This window comes from Myxine glutinosa, chromosome 7, assembly GCF_964187855.1.
Source record: "Myxine glutinosa chromosome 7, kmMyxGlut1.1, whole genome shotgun sequence".
Lineage (NCBI taxonomy): Eukaryota > Metazoa > Chordata > Myxini > Myxiniformes > Myxinidae > Myxine > Myxine glutinosa.
The window spans coordinates 126605295-126620848 of NC_136267.1; the positions used below are offsets into that span (position 1 = coordinate 126605295).

Here is a 15554-nt window from a genome sequence, read left to right on the forward strand (position 1 = left end):
AGATTAAATCCAATATGGCTGCCAAACCATGTGACCTTTGATGTCATAAATTTAATATTTCAATACAAATGGGTCACAGATCATGTGCATGCAATTTCAGATTTTTAGGATAAGGAATTCGATTAAAACATTTTTGGCTGGTATACCCACTTCACCTATGATGTCATCATTATCATGCTTTTGTTCCCCATTGGAAGTACTTGACAATGTTCCAAGTTTCAAATTTTTCCATTCTGCAGTTTCCGAGAAATATTTTTATTGTTATTTTCGTTTAATCCAAGATTGCTCCCATACCACGTGACCTATGACATCCCAATTGTCATAAAAAACATTCTGCGTCAACTAGACGAGAGACTGGAAGCCGGTTCATCCATCACATTTGACCTTGGGAAAAAAATCATCAGAAGTTGGGTTGATACCTGGTATATTACCTTTAATCCATGCAAGTTTCACATTTTAATCTGGAATCTCAGGAGGGGCCATTCTGCGAATCCTCCCCTCCACTTTTGGGATCAAACTGGAAAAAGTTCAGTCCCTCAAACCCATGGGCCTCACCATCAGCCATGACCTCTTTTTCGCAAACTACATTTCCAAACTGGTTTCCCGAGCCAGGCACAAATTGCCCATTCTCCATCAGACTTGGTGCTTCTTCAGCATCTCTCAATTTCTTAAAATAATTAATACAATAAGCCTAGTATTTGGCTTAATGGTTAAGGTTGCTGACTTGAGATCTTTGAGTCCAGAGGTCAAGCCCCCGCCAGCCACAGAATTAATACCAGAGGGGTTGGCTCAGCCCGTCATCCTTCAGAAGCCGGCAAAATGAGTACCAGCTTATTGGTAATGGGAAAAAAATTGCATCACCTGCTGTCACGCCCCCAGAAAATGATGCAACCAGCAGCCACAGGCTGCACAAGAACCACCAGTAATACAATATAAAATTGCTCTCCTGTGGGCACGCGCCCTCACATCCCACTCCCCACCACTGAATGCGATATATTCCGCAGCACTAAAAACCTGACAGCATCGATCATCAAGCGGCTGAGGTACAGGTACCTTCTGCTCTCTTAACATAGAGAGCCTGATGGGCTATCAGTTATCTATCACATCTCATCTGCTGTTACTCCCTCTGTCCTTTCAGCTATTGAACCCTCCCAAGCATAATTACTTCGTGCAAATGGAAAGGCATACCAGTGGGACATTTGTGTAAGTGCCAAAGTCGTGTGATCAACTACTTCAATAACCAAGGAAGTGTTGCTCCAATGCAAGCAATCAAAGCAATATGGCATCATCATAGCAGATTGTATCTGAAATACATCTGGATTCACCATATAATTGCTGCTTCCTTTTTGCTGTGTAATTGTCCTGCAAATATGGGCCTTCTCTCAATGCTGTGGATAAGTGCAATTCCAAGTAAAGAAGTCATTTCTTTCCATTATCATTATTGTTCACTCAGTGACATGACCAACAACTCTCACTTTCAAAGCAAGTACCTGCAAGTGTTTTCTTTCATGTGAGCGTTTCATGAAAACCCTTCTGTATTATTGTTATTTTAAACATTTAAATATGGCTCAGTGGAGGCTGCACAAAAATCTCATGCAGGATAAAGACATTTGTAATTGTCAGTGACTTTTACACACATTACAAGGCCACTAGTAGACACCGGACAAACACGGATCTGAACGGAATTATGAATTATGAACGAATTATGAATATGGGATTTGAACCTGGGCTTCCCATTTAACGATTTAGGATTTCAAATGAGAGTTTTTATGAAACAGGCAATCCCAAACTTACACCATGTGGAGAGTATTCATTTAACAATTCGAGTTACAGTTTTGGGACACCATTTAAACTACAATGACTATAACATACAACAACAACAACAACAACAGGCATTTTAAGGCCATTTTCCCTGCTAGAGCGGGGGTTAGCCTTGCAGACCCCATGATGGCATGACAATCTTCTCCATTTTGCCCTATTTTCTACATCTCCCCTTGTTAACCCCCTTGCCCACATTTCTTCTTCCACCACCTTTGGCCAAGTCTTTCTCGGTCTTCCCCGTCCTCTACTTCCTTCTACATTCATTTCCATCACTCTTCTCAACCAGTCAATTTCATCCTTCCTCAACACATGACCAAACCATCTCAACCTGTTCCTCTTCACAGCATCCATCACAGGCTCTATTCCCATCATCTTTCACAATTCATAATTTGTCTTCCTCTCTCTCAACGATACTCCGCACATCCACCGAACCATTCGCATTTCCACCCTTTCCAGCCTTCGTTGCTGCTCTACGTTCATTACCCATGTCTCACTCCCATAAATCATAACACTTCTCACACATGCAGCATACACCTTCCCTTCAGCTTCAACGACACTCCCCTCCTCATCAGCACGCCACTCAGTTCCCGAAACTTCTTCCATGCACATCTCACTCTAGCAACCGTTGCCGAGTCTGATCCACCTTCTCCATTCAGCATGTCTCCGAGGTAACAAAATGTTTTCAAACCTTTCAGCTTCACGCCATCTCCAAGATCCAACTCAACATTTCCTCCATCTGCAGGTCCCTCTGTGCACACCTTACACTTGAGTGTAGCTGCCACACTGGTTAATGACCCTCTCAGACCACTACATTTTTGATGAACCCACTCAGCGCACATTGTACATTGAATGGAGTTCACTCCGACACCCTTCCTGCACACAGCACACGGCCACTTCCCAGTTCTTTCCACCTCACCACATGCTTTACCACTCGCCATCACCTTCGTCTTTCCTATATTCACCTTCAGACCTTTTGTCTCCATACATTCCTTCCACTTGTTCATCTTCTCCTTCAGTCCATCCATACTCTCCCCAATCAACACCAGATCATCTGCATAAAACAACTCCCATGGTAAACCGTCCTTTACGTTCCGAGCCAGCACCTCCATCACAGCTACAAATAGTAGTGGACTTAGTACTGACCCCAGATGCACTCCCACCTTCACCTCAAACTCACCAATGTTCCCGTCCTTTGTCCTTACAGCTGTGCGCGCTCTCGTACATTGCCACCACTACTCTGATCAACCATTCCTCCACTCCTAACTTCCTCAATGCCCATGTCAATACTTCACATGGAATGACTATAATATAAACACAATAATTGGCTTTCCATTACTTAGCACTGTTGTTACTTGAAAAATCCCCATAAAACTATGTTGCTAATATTTTTCTATGATTATGAAGGACCTCACCAGCACATAGCTGATCGGAGTGTCGAGCACAGGAGAAGTCGTCACATTCGCAGAATTTTCCAGAGACTAGGCCGTAAGGGCTGGAGTGGCACATACATGTCCCGCAGACACAGTCGCCTCGTGCACTGCAAACTGGCTGCCCAGGGCCTGCAGCAGAGCATGCTGATTGATCAAGCTGAATACCAGGCCCAACGTCAGAGCTATTGCACCTGCAGGTTTCACCGAGCCAGCCTTGATTGCAATGACACATGCCACACTCAAATGAGCCATGCTCATTGCAGTGAACACTGTTGTTTAAGGCATCCTTCTCACAGGAACAGCCACAAGCAAGTTTCACGCGCAAATGCAGGGTATCGGGGAAGCCGATGGGTGTCAGCTGCAAGGTTTGCTCAACAGTTGGTCCGACAGGGCAAGTATGTGACTCCACCGTCACTTCAAAACTCACCTGAAAAAAAGAAAAAATATTATTTTTATTTCTGGAAACATCCGACATTCTCGTGACATTTAAAAAATGGTCACAGGTTAGCATATTCGTTTTCTAATCGGAAACCTGGCCTGGTTAATGACGTGGAAAACATAGGTTCGAATCCCCTATGGGTTTGCATATTCTATACTATAAAAGGAACCATGTGTGTGTCTATCTGTCTGTTCGTGTATGCATGCGAGTTGCACCCACAAGTCACCTGAGCCAAGTCTCAAGTCAAGTCTCAAGTCACCATAGTATTACTTCAACTTGCAGCAAGCCCCACATTTACTTGTAAACCTAGTTGGAGTGAAAGCTATCATGGAATTACGACATGGGGATTAATTCACTGCAATGTATGTTCTGAAAAGCTGTTTGACTCAAGTTTTTATTTTTCAACTTTATACAGTGGACATTTTTTGCTTTGGTCTCAGCAAAAATATATTTGTTAAATTTACTTCTCATATATGGTGTACCTCCTTGAACATATGTACATGAGACTAGTCAGTAACCTCAGCTTATGTTTAAATTGTTTACACGTAGAACCAAAGCATTCAATGTGGAATGGGAAAGGAGATTTTATTAATTCACTTGTACTGTATATTTATTATGAACTTCAAATTAAACATATAATCAGGCGAATTAGGAAGGGGGCGGGACACTGCGTCAGCAGAAAGAGGGAGGGACATTGGGGAAAATGAGACGTACAACTTATTAACTTCAATTGTTGTCGTGATATATTTTACAATTATTGACAAAATCATGATATAACTAGTCCGTGGTAAAAATACCATGACAGAAGAGCCTTAGCATATTAATCAATAGAAGGAGAAAAGATCGGACACTGCCTCCCCAGAGAAGCAAAGTCCGCTACGACATTGCACACTTTTGCTCAGCACACTAATGGGGTGTGAAGATTGCGTGATACAAATGGATGGCCTGGCATGGGTAATGTGAACGCAGTCGCGCTCCCTCCCCCTGGAGAAGCAAAGTTGGCATTCTTAGCGATGTGGATTCATCTTAGCGATGCATAAAGCAACCACTTCCCACTATGGGGTTAGCAGGGGTGGGACTGTTGGGGAAAAATGCCTTTAGCTCCATAAGGATAGACCCCCCCCCCTCCCCTACCCCTTGATGTCTTACCATATTATTATATAGATTTACAATTATTGACAAAGTTTAAATATAATCCAAGTCAAATGACATTTTTTTCATCACAAAATCATTTTATTGGCTCGTGAAGCACACAGGGCCAAGTTTCCCAGATTCGCCATGAATGTCGATGATATGGTTTGAATAAAGCTGCACATCCTAGGTTGGTAAGATTGCTGCTTGCCATTTGGACATGGTGTGCTCTTTGCTGTCTGAAGAGTGGACAATCCCTTAAACGTTAATGGAAAATTGCATGCGACCTGGCGGCTGTGAGCTCTGGTGTGCTGCACAGGTGTACAAGGTATATTTCATCATTGACAGAACCGCGCACGCCGACGACTGAAAATCATTTCCCATTTATTATTAATTCAATGTTTATTCAATGATTATTTTTTGAACATTGTGAACAAGTCTTTAGAAACTGAAGTAGCATTTAAGTTGCAAGCCCCCAGACACAAAGTCCCAAGTCCGAGCGTCAAGTCAATTTTGGCAAGTCTGAGTCAAGTCGCAAAATTTTGTGACTCGAATGCAACTCGAGTCCGAGTCCCTGACTCGAGTCCCCAACTCTGGTATCGACTTATCCTGTTTGGGTTTTGGTCAAATAGTGCTTCTGGGGTTAATTAGTCCAAGTGTTTGGTTCACTCGGCCAATTGCCATCCTATGAGCAGCTGTCGGAACAGTTCCACATCTGCTGCAGTCTTCCCACAAGTACAGTAAACCGACACTGGGCGCGAAGATCCTGCCAGAAGCGAGTACTGTGGAACCCCAACACTTGAGACCACATGCATTCATGGTTCATAAAATGTGACCTGCTTATACATTTTGCAACCCTGTGCTTCACATATTCATGTGTCTTTCACTGAGGCGAGGCTTCCGTCTGGCCACTTTGCCATAAAGCCCAGATCGGTGGAGTGTTGCAGTGATGGTTGTCCTTCTGGAAGTTTCTCCCATCTCCACACAGGATCTCTGGAGCTCAGCCAGAGTGACCATCGGGTTCTTGGTCACCTCTATTTCCAAGACCATTCTCCCCCGATTGCTCAGTTTGGCCAGGCAGCCAGCTCTAGGAAGAGTCCTGGTTGTTTCAAACTTCTTCCATTTAAGAATTATGGAGGCCACTGTGCTCTTGGGAACCTTCAATGCAGTATAAATTTTTTTGTAGGCTTCCCCAAATCAGTGCCTCATCACAATCCTGTCTCTGAGCTCTGCAGGCAGTTCCTTCGACCTCATGGCTTGGTTTTTGGTCTGATATGCATTGTCAGCTGTGAGACCTGATATAGACAGGTGTGTGCTTTTTCAAGTCATGTCCAATCAATTGAATTTACCACAGGTGGACTCCAATCAAGGTGTGGAAACATCTCAAAGATGATCAAGAGAAATGGGAGGCACCTGAGCTAAATTTTAAGTGTCATAGCAAAGGGTCTGAATACTTATGTCAATGTGATATTTCAGTTTTTTCTTTTTAATAAATTTGCAAAACTTTCTGAAATCCTGTTTTCTCTTTGTCATTATGGGGTATTGAGTGTAGATTGTTAAAGGAAAGAATGAATTTAAACGATTCCAGCATAGGGCTGCAACATAACAAAATGTGAAAAAATTGAAGGGGTCTGAATACTTTCTGAATGCACTGTATATACACTACATGACCGAAAGTATGCGGACACCGCTTCTAATTAGTGAATTCGGCTGTTTCAGCCACAGTTATTGCTGACAGGTATATACAGTATAATCAAGCACACAGCCATGCAATCTCAAGAGACAAACATTGGCAGGAGAATGGGCTGTACTGAAGAGCTCAGTGACTTTCAACGTGGCACCGTCATAGGATTCCACCTTTCCAACAAGTCAGTTCGTCAAATTTCTGCCCTGCTAGAGCTGCCCCGGTCAACTGTAAGTGCTGCTATTGTGAAGTGGAAACGTCTAGGAGCAACAACAGCTCAGCCACGAAGTGGTAGGCCACATAAGCTCACAGAACGGGACTGCCGAGTGCTGAAGTGCGTCGTGCGTAAAAATCGTCTATCCTTGGTTGCAACACTCATGTCCGTCTAGAACAGTTTTTGTCCATCTGTATGTATGTATGTATGTATGTGTGTATGTATGTATGTATGTACATATGTATGTACAGTATATGTATGTATGTATGTCCCCTCAAACGTATACCAATCAGAGCTTAGCATCTGGTCACATGACAGTGTGATGTGATTATGTCTGATGTCATTACGGTGGTGATATGGCGGATGACTCGCCACACACCGCCATTTTGATTTATATGCCGTTCATGCCGAACATATCATCGCACCTGTCATATATCACAATCGCCATGCTCTACCTTTAAGTTTTTCATTCAGTGTGAAACAAAAACAAACCGATTGTTAAAATGACCATCAAATATCAAAAGCATCGACGTTACGTCTCTTCCAACAAAACGGTACGTACCCAACCCTTGTGGGGTATAATCTAGATTACAGTAAATCTTCCATCAGTTCTGTAAGTAAAACTTACCTCACGGATGTCAGGATTCCTCCAAATTTCTTTGTTTAATGTTATAAACAGCATTAGCGGCTGTTTAAAAAGCTAATCATGTGTGTTTGTGGTTTATAATATTTTACAAGCCCGGCTACGCCCGTTAGACTTTCGGTCTTGTTTTATATATGCTTCAAAAACTAAAAAAAATACGGAACCAAATCCAACAAAATTTTACATGTTGCCTAAGGGTAGCCCAAATATGGTTTCTGTCGTGGTAGCATATATGGGGAAGGTGGTTCAAGGTGAGAGGCAGACCCCCAATTCTTTCTATGTAAAGGTGTATCGCATAGCACCCCCAGTGGTAGCCAGTATTACAAATAATCTTCTTCACATGTCAATTTGGACGGACAATGAATCATAATAAATGACTAAGGCCAAGGACACTACACCAACAGGTTAAAAAAGATGGCAAGACTGAGTCAATCGGACAAGTGTAGATTCTGCAAGGTATAAAAAGAAAACATGAGTCACCTCCTATCAGGATGTAAAACAACTCATGTCAGAGCAGCTGTACATCCAAAGGCACAACAAGGTAAGTAGAGTAATCCACTGGTGCATCGGCAGAAATTTCAATATCCCAGTTCCTCAAAACTCGTGGAAACATGAACCAAAAGCCATCATTGAACACAAGGACAATGCCCACGTACGACCTGATGATCCCATCCAGCGTGAACATAGAAAACAAAGCACTGCGACCGGACATCGTACTGGTCTGGTCTGCTGGAGCTCTAACGTCTGGTCTAATTTGGACAGTCTGGTCTGCTCTAATGTTATTTGGAAAGAAGTGTGAGGTACGACACAAACAAATAACCTTTATTACATGTCTCCAAGTGTTATTACACATCTTCAAGGTCATTATGGTGTGCAAAGCATGAAACGTATTTAAATGTATGCCTATTTATAGAATTGTTCTCAGATGCTCTAAAGTTTTAACTCATCTGCATGTCACACTAACATGACATAGAAGGGGCTTGGGTGGGATGTACTCACCGTGTCTCCAATTGTGACGTCAGTGCACTTTCTTTCACCAGGCCGCACCTCACCATCCTGACAGGTGGCTGTGAAGGATACAGAAAGATCTTCAGGCTGGTCTCTTACCTCGAGTTCCACCTTGGAGCGAATGCTCTGATAGACATTGATAGAGACATGACAGGAAGATGTGAGCAGTGTAAGTGGATAAAAAGGTAGTAGGGGGGGGGGGGCATTAGCAGGATAACAAAAATTGCATAATAAAATATTTATTCAACTGAATTACATTCAAAATCATTAATTTAAAGGACAAATAATTGTTTTTGTACATTTTCATACATTAAATCATAAAATGCTCAAATGTTGGTGTAAGTGCAATGTAACTTCCATTTGAATGAGCAAATACAGTACATTGACCAGGCGTAACAGTTTACGTTTTGTATCCCACTGATTGTCCGAAACAGATCCGACCTATTGTCTTTGTCACACACAAAATCAAAATGGCTTGTTCTTGTCACCTCCCCAACTCATCCACAACTTTTTTAGATATCGTGCTATATATCGTCTCTCAAAGGTGAAGAATCACTTAAAAATAAATTCCGGACACAAGAATTATCCGGATCCAGATATGAGAAAGCACTGAAGTTGTGAACCTGATATTTGATCCGTGTCCTTGACCTACTTCCTTCAGAATGTGACCGAATTACCAAAAAACATCTTTTTCATCGTAACTTGAATAGTTTTCCTCCGATTTTCATGATGTCGAGTTTTTTGGATAGATTGTAGATGTGGGTCTAGACTCTATCCATTTTCTTAATCTAAACTCCATCAATAAATGTTGAAGGTCAAGGTCATATGATGGTCCGAAGAGAAAACGTGGCCATCATTGGATTGCGGGCCAAGGTTAGGTCGCGGGCGATCGCTAAGGGTAATCCTCCCCTGAATCCTCTCCCGGCCCTTTCCCTCTTGTCGCTCTTTTCCTCTCTCTCTTTCTCCCTCCCTCTAACTGTCGTGGCCCTGACTTTGTGAATGCGGGGGTACACCATCCGAGATGTCGGGGATCTCTGGGTCACTCCTGGGAGATCGATCGGTTGTCTCCCTGCCGTGGGCTTGTTCGAGAGAACTGACTGAGGCTATACAACAACAACAACAACAACCCCCTATAAGTTCACATCGCCATATATAATATTTATACACAGGACTCCAAGAGGTTAATTAAAAGACTCAAGTCTGCCCATGAGGCCATTCTTCCCCGCAGAGCAGGGGTTGGCCTTTTTCGGGCACCATGGTCCCCTTTTTTTTTAGGCAATGTTTTACAGCCGGATGCCCTTCCTGCCGCCAACCCTGTTAGTCACCTCTTGCGACACGCAGGGAATTACCAGTCAACTGGTACTCAATTTGTAGACCTCGGAAGGATGACAGGCTGAGTCAACCCCCCTGGCGTTAGTTCAGCGATCGACCGGGAATCGAACCCAGGATGCTAGGATCCCAAGCCGGCACCCTAACCGCTAAGCCAACACCAGGCTGCCTGCCTATGATGATATAATGTATTTGAAACCATCTTAACCCCCTCTCCTATGCTTCCACACTGGTACCACTCAGACTTCCTCAGGCTGTAACTTTCATAGTTTGGTGAGGGTTCTTATCCTGTATTTGTACAAACGCCTCGATTAGCCTTTTAGTTGTAAAATAAATAAGTAAAATAAATGCATATTATCCCATTGTTCTTTTCAAAATCGTATTAACCTTAGCGAATGGCATGCCAAAGTAGCAATCATCTTTTCAAATTAATCTCATGGATTATTCCTCTTACCAAATCTACGGATTTAACAAAGTTGTTGATTTTACAAGCACAAGTTATTTTGAAGATTTACACCTGAACAAGTCATTCTCTGCAAGTGAGTGACTCATTTCATCTCTCAGCGAGGTGAGATTTCACACATTTTGGATGCATTATTTTGTAATTTCTCACATAATTAGTAATTACTATTACATACCACTTGGATACTCCTCGTTCTTGATTATAAATATTCAATTTTGTCGCTCCATGCATAATGACTGGGTGGTGCCCTACAGCCAAGATTAGCTTAATGATGTGCAATGTCACATATTTGACAAATATTACTGAAGATTTTATACCTTGGATACTTTCTTGGCCTAAACACCAAAAGTAAATGTATTTTTCGTGTTCTGTGAGGTACAGTCACGTGAAAAAGTTATAGAAAGTAAAGTTTTGACCATGTAAAGTAAACCCCATGTAAAGTTTTGACTTTTTCAACATATTTCAACATACAGCTATTTGATCTTCATTTCAACAATATTGATAGATAAAGGTGATATAATATAACAAATATCATGAAACATTTACATTTTGTAGTCCATTGTATAATTTAAATAAACATAAATGCAAATTTCGCATGTGGAAAAAGTAAGTACACCCTTGGCTCTAATAGGTGGTATTGCCCCCTTTGGCAGAAACAACCTCAAGTAGGCGTTTCTTATAACTGTCTACGAGTCTCTGACATCGACTGGGAGAAATGTTTGCCCACTCCTCCATGCAGAATTCTTTCAGCTGTGCGATGTTTGAGGGGTTTCTTGCATGCACAGCTCGTTTCAAATCCCCCCACAACATCTCGATGGGATTTAGATCCGGGCTTTGACTTGGCCATTCCAGAACCCTCCATTTCTTTCTTTTCAGCCATTCCTTGGTGGATTTACTGGTATGTTTAGGGTCATTGTCATGTTGCAAGGTCCACCTTCGGCTGAGCTTCAACTTTCCGACAGATGGCCTCACATTGTCCTCAAGCACCCTCTGGTGCAATGAAGAATTCATAGTGGATTATATGATGGTGAGCTGCCCAGGCCCTGATGCAGCATTGAAGCTGCCCCAAAACATAATATTTCCACCACCATGCTTTACAGTTGGTATCAGGTTCTTGTGGTCAAATGCTGTCTTTGGTTTTCGCCAAACATGTCTTCTGGTACTGTGGCCAAATAGCTCTACCTTTGACTCATCTGTCCAGGGCACATTGTTCCAGCAGTATTGGTCTTTGCCTAGGTGTTCATTGGCAAACTTTAGTCTGGCCCTGATGTTCTTTCTGGACAGCAAAGGTTTCGTCCTGGCACACCTCCCATGTAGATCAAATTTGTGCAGCCTCTTTCTAATGGTAGACTCGTGCACTTTGACATCAACAGGCAGTAGCAATAGCTACCTGTAGGTCCCGTGATGACATTCTGGGGTTCTTAGAGACTTCTTTCAGCATCTTGCGGTCTGCTCTCGGGCTGAACTTGCTTGGGCGGCCTGGCCTGAACAAGTTGGCAGTTGTTTGGAATCTTCTCCACTTGTAGATGACCTTCTGGACAGTCGAATGATTGATTTCAAATTGTTTGGAGATCTTTTTAGATCCCTTCCCAGACGTAGGCATCTATAACCTTCTTTCTGAAAGCATCAGAGAGCTCTTTTGATCTAAGCATGGTGACGCCGCACACTTCAACAACAAAGAGCAAACCAAACTAAATGTCTGAGGTTTAAATAAGACAGGTTCCTCCAAGATCCTCTCTAACGATGTTCTAATCATTTGCACCTGAGCTGGTGCACCTGATTCTAATTTTAGGTATTTGAAGTCGTGATAAATGTTGGGGTGTACTTACTTTTTCCACATGCGAAATTTGCATTTATGTTTATTTAAATTATACAATGGACTACAAAATGTAAATGTTTCATGATATTTGTTATATTATATCACCTTTATCTATCAATATTGTTGAAATGAAGATCAAATAGCTGTGTGTTGAAATATGTTGAAAAAGTCAAAACTTTACATGGGGTGTACTTACTTTTTCACGTGACTGTATTTAATCCCAAACTCAGTTCTTACACGTGCTTTATAATGAGGTGTGCGTTGCGCCCCCATTAAAGAACAATGCAGGTTTCATCTTGCTAATCTTGGCTTTGTGACTACAATTTCCATTCGAATTATGTTGATTACTTTTTTTCCTCTAATAATTATATAATAATTTATGTCTTGAGGTGTTTATTACTCATGTGGGCACTATAGGCTGGGCGTGTCTGGTCCGTGTCTTTGTTTGTCGGCAGGATAACAGGACAAGATGGTAGGGAGGATCACCAAATTTGGCACAGTTTCATATTATGAATGTCTCAAACGAGTTCAACATTGAGTTCACAAGGAAAAATATGAAATGAAATTAGTACAGAACTATATTTTCTAACACCAAGGCCACCCAACAGTATAGATTAGTGCTCTCTGAGGCGTTAGTGCCCTCTGGGGTGTTAGTGCCCTCTGGGGTGTTAGTGCCCTCTGATGCGTTACTGCCATTTGGGGACGTTAGTGCCATTTGGGGATGTTAGCGCCATCTGGTAGGTGTTAGTGCCCTCTGATGCGTTACTGCCCTCTGAGGTGTTAATGCCCTCTGATGAGTTAGTGCCCTCTGATGAGTTAGTGCCCTCTGATGCGTTACTGCCCTCTGATGCGTTACTGCCCTCTGATGCGTTACTGCCCTCTGAGGTGTTTGTGCCCTCTGATGCGTTAGTGCCCTCTGATGCGTTAGTGCCCTCTGAGACGCTATACTGCACGAAGAGAAAACAACGACACGAGTCAGCACGTGCATTGAGTTTGTTGTAGTTTAACTTTTGTTTCCCTACTCGTATAGTGGAGTTCAGTAATGTTTTTCCTACTATTGCGGAGGATTTGAGGCAATTATATGTTGTTGTTTTTTTGTTCTGCCTCTATTAAGTGTTCTTTCCAAGTTGCTTCAAGGGCATTAGGAGTTAACAATATGAAGTGGGGACTGGCAACTTGTGGACTTGTAGAGCAAGTCACAATGTATGCAACATGCCCAGATGCCAAACACAGGGTTTTGGCAATGACCCAAAAGCATATTATGGGCAGGTGATTGCACCCTGTATGGTGATGATATGACGTCATCACATTGTGTAACAGAGCCAATGACAGGATGAAAGGGGAAATGATAAGGGGAAATTCCTTTTTAAAAGGGGAAATGATACATGGTGTGCATGTTTCACGGAATTGATCTTATTTGTTTAAAAAAATAAAAACATTACAAAATGATGGAATAAAAAGCACCTACTTTGTACGACTTGATGATCAGTTGGAGTACGTTGGTGGAATCACTGTTCAAGGTCCCGACAGATGAACCAGGAATAATTTCTTCATATTTCTAGGCCCAAGCACATTGGCAGTTACCATATTCAAAGAGCAGGAAAGCTAACCATGTTTATTAATTACATTTCAACATAGAAGGTTACTTATCATGTTTATTAATTACTATGCATTATACACACATTACATCATTAGTGAAGTAATCATTCAGTAAAGCACCCATTTGGGGGCAATTGCTGGCAAGGCCTTATTAGGGTTCTATAATCCAGTACAATGATTTTAATGATGCATCTTAATCTACAAGGGCCTAAATATCCTTCTGGCTTTAAAGAGTACGAATTAGAAGGAGTTTTCGTTTTTACGCTTGGGAGCCCCAGACTCCGCATGCACAGCGTTGCTGAACCGATCCTTGATTTGTTCGTGCGTTGATTTAATAAGCGGGGAATGGGGAGGGGAGTTGGCTACCTCCAGGACGTGTCCACGTATTGCCTGGGGAGTAATGTGATTGGGTGTTATCAGCACCTTCAGCCTATCCCCCCCTTCCCACGCCTCCTGCCCCCAAGCCCTCTCCCTCCCACACTTCTCCCTGCTCTCAAATGTTGTGTTTGTGTGCTTCCCCTTCTCTCCCCATCTTGTCTTCCGCTCCCTCTTTTTGTATATTTTGTTTGTCTGGTCGATTTGTTTGTGAAATAAATGTTAGCTCTTTCACGAGCCTCGATTCAGTATACAAAAAAAAAAAAGGAAAAAGAAAAACTGAAGACATTTACAATTATTCATCCAAAATCATGACAATTTAAACCTTTCTGGAATCCTTCATATGAGGCAGCAGCACCCAAGCTCTGTTGGGAATATATGGAGCAGGAATAAAATAAATAAAAGCGTAAGCACCAGCTAAAGTGGTTCGATGGAAGGTTGGTTATTAAGGGTGTAGTACAGGTGAACAGGTGATTTTTTTTTTTTTTTTTTTTTTTTTTATAGCTGAACAGTTTCCTTATAGTCTTATAAACAAGAACCATGCTATTAGAGGTCATAGAAGTACCCCTAATTATTGTTATCTTTACACGCAATTTACAAGAAATATAATATTTTGCATGAAATTTGTTATAACTTTAAATTTGCATCATTCTTTTGGGCTGAAATTTGGACAGGATATTCAGAGTATCACTTCCTTTAAAATGATGAAGGCTTTTGTTTATAGGAGTAGCCATTGTGGATTTATTGAAGGACAACCAAGTTTTATCTGGTAATTGGCATAATTAGCTAATTAGTGAACATTTGACATAATTTCACAAAATCCTCTCATCAGGTAGTAGAGTAACACATGTATAATACATGTACCAAGTTTTGTGTGAAAAGAACGATAGGTGACATCGAAGATAGAAGTAGAAATGTGTTCTTTGTTTTTCCTTGTTTTTTATTGACGGTCTAATTTATGCAAATTATATGCATGTAATATGACAAAGAAGCGTTGAAACTGGTCTGAGTTAAAGCCAACATTATATCTTTCAAGAAAAACTGAAAATTAGATATTAACTTGACTTTGTTTTTGTGTAAAGGCCTCTCCAAGGTACCTATGTAGTTTTCTCAATTTTTCACAAGTACTACACCCTTAAGTGCTAAGAAGCTCGAATATACAACAGCAGATAAGTAGCACAGCAGGCCACAACTGCCAGCGCAGACATGCTGTGACTGTGAAGTTGGGATGAAATGAATGCCAACAAAATGTATGCCGTTCTTAGATGGGCGAGACCCAAAGATTGGACCTCGTGAAGCATGTTATCACAACTGTTACAGATCGGTGCCATCACAAACCACTGGGAAATCAATCGTTTTATTTGAGTTTTTTAAAATCTCAATAAAATGGCGACCACATCATTGCAATCAACTATTCACGTTCCATGACATGTTGGGATGAGGCACCGCCGAATGAGTGATAACCTGTCATCCGAGTGTTTCACGGGCAGGGTGATTCCCCAATGAGTGTGCCGGCCATCGGATGGACGTTAAACTGCGTGTCCCGTCTGCCGGCATTAGTTGGTGGACGTTAAAGATCCCACGGTGTCCTTAGCAAAG

The 15554-nt window shown here is 41.9% G+C and overlaps 1 protein-coding gene across 1 annotated transcript in view; it reads right to left on the reverse strand.

The window, feature by feature from the left end:
• The window catches only part of LOC137431638 (integrin beta-3), a 97418-nt gene that overhangs the window by 44793 nt on the left and 37071 nt on the right, over nt 1–15554 (reverse strand). Inside the window, exons 8-10 of the mRNA XM_068123182.2 lie at nt 13450–13539; nt 8362–8496; nt 3234–3678 (exon numbers count right to left, since the gene is read on the reverse strand). Of these exons, the coding sequence (XP_067979283.2) occupies nt 3234–3678; nt 8362–8496; nt 13450–13539 (670 nt within the window). The remainder of the gene's footprint in view (nt 1–3233; nt 3679–8361; nt 8497–13449; nt 13540–15554) is intronic.